Raw genomic sequence first — 8,390 nt, 5'->3', positions numbered from 1 at the left:
TATTTTACAAGATTTTACCCCCTTTTGATTGTATTTCTCGATATTGATTTGGTCTCTTTTCTCTCCAGGTTTATGATTTGTGACTTGTTTTTCATTTCTTTTCTTTTATGTTTCCCGGAGAAGTTGTTTCCGTTCAAGAAATGAGCAGAAAAACGCGACATCAGACCGCCATCAAGTTAATTAAAGTCTGAAAAGGAAAATTATCGGTTTCTTTCTAATAACGCATTGCTCAATGTTGAAAACACGAATACGGTATTTGTTGATTTCATTCTTGCTGCATTTTGAATTAATAATTGCCTATAAAAGATTCCTAAAAGTGATTTTTCATGAATAGCATAAATAAATGGAAGACGTGCAATCAGTTTTTATAATCGTTTTTATAATACGAGGGTTGATGCAAAAGTAATGTCACAGTGTTCATATCTTTGTATTTGGCGCCAAATTATCAAATATTATATATACCAAAAGCATCTTCCCAAGTCAAGAGTTTCTGATCCGCTCCGCTCCATAAAAACGTAGAGCGGAGAGGATCAGAAACTCTTGACTCGGGAAGATGTACCAAAGTATGCACAAATACAAATTTAATTAATCTTTAATTTTTCATTCAATAATGTTAAACTGCACTGAAAAAAATAATTAGTGAAAGTCACTGGGACGACTAGTAAATTTACTGTCCATACAATCACTACCTTAACATGCATTCTCTGTAAGCACCAAAAAATCTTGGAAACGACATATCTCCGATTCTGATGAAATTTGCACCACAGGTGCACCTTGGTACAAAACCAGTAAATATGGTGTTAAAAGTTTCCCACGTGCACCCGGTTGCCATGGAGACGGATCCATTGAATTTGGCCATTTTCGGCCATTTTTGACCAAACAAAAACATGAAAATTGAGGAAATATGAATGCATTTTTATCTTTATGTAGTGAACTCAAATATAAATCTTTGTATCATACGAAAACATCAACTGTTAAAGAATACAGGGCATATAACCAATTATTCCAGAATTGACCCCACTCTTAGAAAACGCTTCTGCAAAATAGCATAGTTTCTCAAAATGTGAAAAATGGAAAATTTGGCATTTTTTGAGAAATTTAAGGTCAAATAAAAAAAATTGTCTACGGAAATATACGTGTCGTCAAACGTCAGCATTAGTAGTGTCCCCTCAGGAAAAAATTGGAGTGGGATCTCAATGCTATTTTTAGTAACATGTATCTAAAAATAGAAATATTTCAGAAAAATCTAAAAAATGAAATTTGGGCAGAGTTTAAGATGCCATTGCTAAGTAATTATGAAATATACTGTAAAAGTCAAAATGCTAATGTCAGAGACTGGACACCAATAACTACCATGCATATTATTTTCAGGGGTTTCCGTTTTCTATTTATAGCTTCAAATGTCTAAATATAGACATGTCTCATAAAATGATGAAAAATGTCAATTTTCCATCATTTTGAAGCTCCACTGAATCATAAATAATAAAAATATGGATCTCTCCAATATTTCATCAATAAGAACGAGGAATAGTATAATATCTCACAAATTATTGAGGACAGGCTCTCATCTCTATAAATAGTACAAATGTCTAAAAATAGACACATACGAAATTAACTGTTTAATGTTGATTTCCACTAATTCTCAAATTAGAGATGGGAAATTTACCGACTTACTGTCATTAACTATAACTGATATTATGTGACTGACAAGAACAAAAGAACATTCAATGGAATGCAGCATGATAAGCAGAGGTCTCCATTTCTATTTATAGTTACATATGTTTAAAAATCGACGTAATGCAAAATATCGGGAAAATGTTTTTTGTATTTTTTTCTAAAATTTTGGATGAATAATTGCTGACCATCTGTTTTTAACTGCTACTGGCATATGGTGACCAACAAGTAAAAGAAAGCCTTACATCAAATACAAATTGAGCAGCAGAGGTTTCATTTCTATTTATAGTAACATATGTTTAAAAATAGACGTACTGCAAAATATCAGAAAAATGTATTTTTTTTTTCTACTTTTTTCTCACATTTTGGATGAAAAATTGCAAACTATATGTTTTTAACTGCTATTGGCAAATAATGACCAACTAGTAAAAGAAAGCATATATGAAGTACAGAATGAAAAGCACAGGTTTCTGTTGACATGCCTATCAGGGCTAATCATTAATGAAACATGACTTCTTAGATGAACACGTTTATTCAAGTATGGCGTCTAAACGTAACAACAAATACAAGCATCCCGAGCCCGATCATAATACATCAACATCCCCCTTTCTAAGAAAGATGTACATTGTATAAACAATTAAACTGAACATTTCCAAAATGAATGATCATTAACCGTTAACTAACTTTCTGACAAAATAATCAAATAAAATTAAACAGTATCTCAATTAATTTTGGACATAGTCTTTCAAGTATGCTGGTTTCCTACGGATCCTTGATGACGGTTCACGCGATATTGGCATTGCACGAGTATCTGGCGTAGTATCCTTGTGAGGCTTGCTGACGACAGTTTCTGAAATCGAGTCTGGTACGCAATGTTGTTCGTTCGAGTCTGTAATCACCGGTATCTCTTTGCTAGAAATACACTCGTTTGGTCCACTAAACGGTTTTGGAAATTCACAGAGTACATGTTTGCTGATTGGTTCATCACGAACTGGAGATTGATCACGAATATGTGTCTGTATTTTAGTTGGTCTAATATGAATTCGGTTCCTTCGATATTCGACTCCTTGTTGGTCCGCAATAACATATGTTCTCTGTCCAAGAATTTGAATCACTTTTCCAAGCTTCCAATTTTGTCCTTCCCAGTGTTGGAAATAAACGGACTGTCCAATATCGACTTCAGGTAAGTTTCGTGCTCTCTTATCGTAAGATTTCTTCACGGCAATCTGTCTGGATCTGAGTTTGGACTTCACTATTCCAAAATCATTGCTCACTCGAGATCTCATAGGGAGTGTAGCACGTATCTCTCTGTTGAACATCATCTGTGCTGGACTTAGACCGGTATCCTGCCTTGGAGTACAACGTTGTTCAAGTAACGCTTCATACGGGTCTGTTCCATCCTCCTGTGCTTTAATCATCAGTGTTTTGATGATCTTCACTGCAGATTCAGCCTTTCCGTTTGCTTGCTGATGCATCGGAGATGAGAATTTGTGATCGATCTTCCAGGTCTTCACAAAATCCTGAAATTCTTGACATCTAAATTGTGGTCCACCATCCGATATTATAACGTTTGGTATGCCAAATCTAGAGAACTGTTTCTTAAGCAATGAAATCACTCTTGTGCTTGTCGTTGTTGCTAGGTAATCTACCTCAATACAAGAGGCCCATGGGCCACATCGCTCACCTGAGAAGCTTTGACCATTCTGTTCTTTACCAGATTTCACCCTTGTTATACATAATGCATCCTCACCCTACCCCACTGATCATAATTTAGACATTTTGAAATCTACACTACCCCATGATCCTTCCATGGGCACATATGTTTCAGCTTTTTTGGCCCAGTGGTTCCTGAGAAGATTTTCAAAGATTTTTCCTATATAATTCTATGTAAAACTTTGATTCCCTATAATGGCCCTGCCCTTCCCCCGGGGGTCATGATTCCTACAATTTAGAATCTACATTATACCAGGATGCTTCCACATAAGTTTCAGCTTTTCTGGCCCAGTGGTTCTTGAGAAGAAGATTTTCAAAGATTTTTCCTAAATATTTCTATGTAAAACTTTGATACCCCATTGTGGCCCCGCCCTTTCCCCGGGGGTCATGATTTGAACAATGTAGAATCTACACTACCCCAGGATGCTTCCATATAAGTTTCAGCTTTACTGGCCCAGTGGTTCTTGAGAAGAAGATTTTCAAAGATTTTTCCTATATATTTCTATATAAAACTTTGATTACCCATTGTGGCCCCACTCTTTCCCCGGGGTCATGATTTGAACAATTTAGAATCTACACTACCCCAGGATGCTTCCACATAAGTTTCAGCTTTACTTGCCCAGTGGTTCTTGAGAAGAAGATTTTCAAAGATTTTTCCTATATATTTCTATGTAAAACTTTGATACCCCATTGTGGCCCCGCCCTTTCCCCGGGGGTCATGATTTGAACAATTTAGAATCTACACTACCCCAGGATGCTTCCACATAAGTTTCAGCTTTACTGGCCCAGTGGTTCTTGAGAAGAAGATTTTCAAAGATTTTTCCTATATATTTCTATATAAAACTTTGATTCCCCATTGTGGCCCCGCCCTTCCCCCGGGGGTCATGATTTGAACAATTTAGAATCTACACTACCCCAGGATGCTTCCACATAAGTTTCAGCTTTTCTGGCCCAGTGGTTCTTGAGAAGAAGATTTTTTAATGACCCAACCCTATTTTTGTCTTTTCTTGATTATCTCCCCTTGCGAGGGGATATGCCCCTTCATTTTAACAATTTAAATTCCCCTTCACCCAAGGATGCTTTGTACCAAGTTTGGTCAAAATTGGCCCAGTGGTTCTTGAGAAGAAGTCGAAAATGTGAAAAGTTTACAGACGGACAGACAGACGGACAGACAGACGGACAGACAGACGGACGGACGGACGACGGACAAAATGTGATCAGAAAAGCTCACTTGAGCCTTCGGCTCAGGTGAGCTAAAAACTGGAAAAGTAGTCTACCGAGACCATGTAGTGTTTTCCTTGTATCTCAAATAAATCTAGTCCAATTTTCTGCCAGGGAAATTCACATGTTGAATGCTGAATTAAAGGTTCCTTACAGTTTCTCGGTTTTCTTTCCTGACAAATTCCACAATAATCTGCAATCTGTTTTATGTCAGATTTCATCCCAGGCCAAAAAATAACACCACGAGCTCTCCTTATCATACTGTCATATCCTAGATGTGCTTTGTGTAATCGCATCTTCATTTCTGATCTAAGTGTCTTTGGAATGACGACTGCTTCACCTTTCAAGATGAGTCCATCTTCTAAACTTAGAGTGTCACGAAAATCAAAGTAATGACGCACACTCGTTGGAAGATCTTGTTTACTGTCAGGCCATCCATTGGCTATGGTGTCGGCCAATGTTTGCATCTCTGAATCTTTAGCAGTCATGTCCTTAATTTCTTGAATTCTGACATCTGGTACGTCGTTTTCTTGTAATGTCGAGACAGATAGAATCCTATGACGCTCATCTACACTTCCTTCCGTTGTCATGAGAAAAGCTCGGCTTAGCGTATCCGCTATAACAAGGTTTACTCCTTTCTCAAATACGAATTCTACATCATATCTGAAGTAACGCATCATAATATCTTGCAGTCTTTTAGGTGCTAGTCCTAATGGTTTGCGCAATATAGCAGATAATGGTTTGTGATCATTATGGATAAAAACTTTCCTTCCATAAGTGTACTGATCAAAGCGTTCAAGTCCATAGAGAACGGATAAAGCTTCCTTCTCTATCTGAGCCCATTTTCTCTCTGCTTGTGTAAGAGCTCTTGATGCGTACTCGACCGGCTTTCCATCTTGGAGTAGTACGGCACCAATTCCTTCTTTGCTGCTGTCGACTTGTACAGTAACATCCTTTGAAGGATCAAAATAAGCCAGAACTGGAGTTTCTGTCAACTTATGCTTCAAAGTCTGAAATGCTGACTCACATTTGCTGTCCCAGTTCCACTTTTGGTCTTTACGGGTAAGTAGTCGTAGTGGTTCCAATACCTTCGACAAGTCTGGTAGGAATTTTGACATGTATTGAACCATTCCACATAAGCGTTTGATTCCCGAGACATCAGTCGGTGCTGGCATTTCAAGGATAGCTTTCACTTTACTTTCATCAACCTTGACACCATCTTTAGAAATTGTGTGTCCATGAAATGAAATTTCACGAAGTCCGGACTCTTCCTTATCCTTGTTTAGTGTAATATGTCTCTCTTCACATCTCTGGAAAACTTTCTGCATCTTGAGTTCATTGTCACGTTTTGCTGCTTCTTCACTGTCACCACATCCTGCAATAATAATGTCATCGACAATGCTAAACACACCTTCCAGTCCTGATAATGCTTCGTCTAACCGTCGCTGGAAGATTTCACTAGAGACTTTCAATCCAAAAGGTAAACGAGCCCACCTGTATCTCCCGAATGGCGTTATCATAGTTGTAAGTTTGCTCGATTCCTCATCAAGGCGAACGTGCCAAAACGCTTCTTTAACGTCAAGTTTGCTAAATACCTTAGCATTCGTTAGCTTTGGAAGTACGTCATCTAATACAGGTAATCTGTAGTACTCTCGTATCAGAGCTGTGTTAAGAGGTTGTGGATCTATACAAACTCGCAACTTTCCATCTGACTTGTGAGCCACGGCCATCTGACTAACCCACAATGTTGGTTCTGTAATTGGTATCAAAACACCTCGATCAACAAGTCTGTCGATTTCCTGCTTAACTGAGTCCTGGATAGCAATCGGTATTTTCCTGCATGGAAGTACTTTGGGTTGAATACTGGGGTCAACTTTCAGAGTTGCTATGCCCAAGTCACCAAGAGGCTGTTCTAATCCAATTTTAGATATGAACTTCTCACTGTTCACTGTCACAAGTCCCATGTCTTGAATTGCATCCTTGCCAAGTAGACAGGTAAGATTGTTTTGCACTACCACAAATCTAAGTTTCTGGACGACGTTGGAACGCACATTGATTACATCAAGATCGGCTTCACCGAGGGGTTTCATATGAGTGTTGTTCCACATGTTAAGACGAATGTTTGACGGACGACACTGTTCCTTCTTCACATATTTCTGACAAATGGTATTTACGTCAGCTGCACTGTCCAACTGAAAACGTACGTCACAATCATTTACATTCATTATCGCAGTGATATCTTTGCTCTGTTTGTCTTTGCTTTTCAACGCAAGGAGCCAACTGTCTTCTAACTCTGGACTGTCTTCACTATCTTCACCAACAGCATGTATTTTCTTACATTTGGACTTAAAATGATTTCTCCCGTTGCACTTGTCACATCTTTTGCCCCATGCTGGACAATTTGATTTGCCATGTTCATGTTTATAACCACAGGAATCAAACTCTTTCTTCTCCTTGCTCGAAGGCTGTGAATCACTTTTCTGTTTGTGTGTCACTTTCTGCTTTGTGAAGTTTTTCTGTCGTTTGTTTGTAGATAGTTTATTCACTTTGTTCAGTCAGGGGCATAACTTAAACAAGTTATTTTCAAAAATAACTCAAATGAGTTATTTTTTTGTCTCAGTGAGTTACTTCTCTTTGCTATGACCTACTTATTCCCAACCTTAATAACTCAAACACGTTATTTTTCCAAAATAGCCTCAATAAAATAATAACTTGTTTAAGTTATTTTATGCCATTCCTCCCTAACTTCACACCCCGTGCACCTAAGGATTTTGCTCGTGCACCAAGACAAAAACAAATGTTTGACTAAATCTAAACCTTGCTCAATGCAGGAAAAGTGTCCAAAGTCTTGGGAAAAGTTGGGAATTTTTTTAATTTAATGATAAAAATTGGACATATACACCATGTGGATAAAACCACAAAATAAGGTGTAAATGCTGTTTATCTCCACCTCCTCACCAATTCTCCATTGGAGTCGGTGAACTCCATCTAGTATTACATAATGGAATCCCAAAATGCAATGCAAATTGGCAGGAAACACAAAATTTTCATGAAATGAATGTCCGAGCAGGATATAAAAATAACTTATTTAAGTTATTTTTCAAAAAAAAAATTGTGTGAATGAAATAATGTAAAATAACTCATTTGAGTTATTTTAAAAATAACTTGTTTAAGTTATGCCCCTGACTGTTGTTAGATGAAGTGATGTTTTCTCGCAGCTCTTTCACATGTATGTTTGACTGTTCAAAAGCCCTACATATCTGAATTGCTCTGTTCAAAGTCAATTTGTCTTCTCGTAACAGTAGTTCTTGTAGCTTACCAGTAGCTGTAAATACAATCTTGTCACGCATCATCCTCTCCTGTTCCTGGAAATTACACGATGCTGCACGTGTTCTTAATTCTGTAAGAAATTTGTCAAAGGGTTCCTGATAAGGTAACTTCCAGAATCTGTGAGACTCTAACACTTCGTTGGAACGAGGATTACAATAGGCCTGTAGCTTCTCATATAACTTGGCAGGGTCATTCTTATGAGATTCGTCTTCCCACTGAAACTGGTCATATATCTCGACTACGTGAGGTCCACCACAACTCAAAATAATTGCTACTTGTACCTCTTTACTTTTGTCGATTCCTCCTGACGCAGACATGTAAACTTCAACTTGTCTTTTCCACTTTTTGTAGTTCTCGGATACATTTCCAGAGGATAAATCAAGTTGAGGAGGTAATCTGAACGGACAATTGTACACCTGTACAGGTCCTGCGGCTTGTTCTTGTTCACCCAT

At 37.8% G+C, this 8,390-nt stretch overlaps 1 protein-coding gene across 1 annotated transcript; it reads right to left on the bottom strand.

The window, feature by feature from the left end:
* Positions 1-4,640: 4,640 nt before the first annotated feature.
* Positions 4,641-8,390, bottom strand: LOC134250333 (uncharacterized protein K02A2.6-like). Its single transcript, XM_062732696.1, has 2 exons — positions 7,928-8,390; positions 4,641-7,153 (listed from the first exon to the last, which is right to left on the bottom strand). Exons 1-2 carry the CDS (start codon positions 8,388-8,390, stop codon positions 4,641-4,643), a joined length of 2,976 nt encoding a protein of 991 aa, XP_062588680.1.

Source organism: Saccostrea cucullata, unplaced genomic scaffold (assembly GCF_032062105.1).
Source record: "Saccostrea cucullata isolate Sc308-1 unplaced genomic scaffold, CSIRO_AGI_Scuc_v1 ctg4418, whole genome shotgun sequence".
In the NCBI taxonomy this organism is placed as follows: domain Eukaryota; kingdom Metazoa; phylum Mollusca; class Bivalvia; order Ostreida; family Ostreidae; genus Saccostrea; species Saccostrea cuccullata.
This window is presented reverse-complemented; position numbering and strand designations above follow the sequence as displayed.

Bases quoted from the DNA above. Each gene is read 5' to 3' on its own strand.
- LOC134250333 (XM_062732696.1), bottom strand. From the start codon at position 8,390: ATGGGTGAACAAGAACAAGCCGCAGGACCTGTACAGGTGTACAATTGT. The intron at 7,154-7,927 runs GTAAGCTACAAG...GACTGAACAAAG, and splicing joins GATTGTATTTACAGCTACTG to TGAATAAACTATCTACAAAC.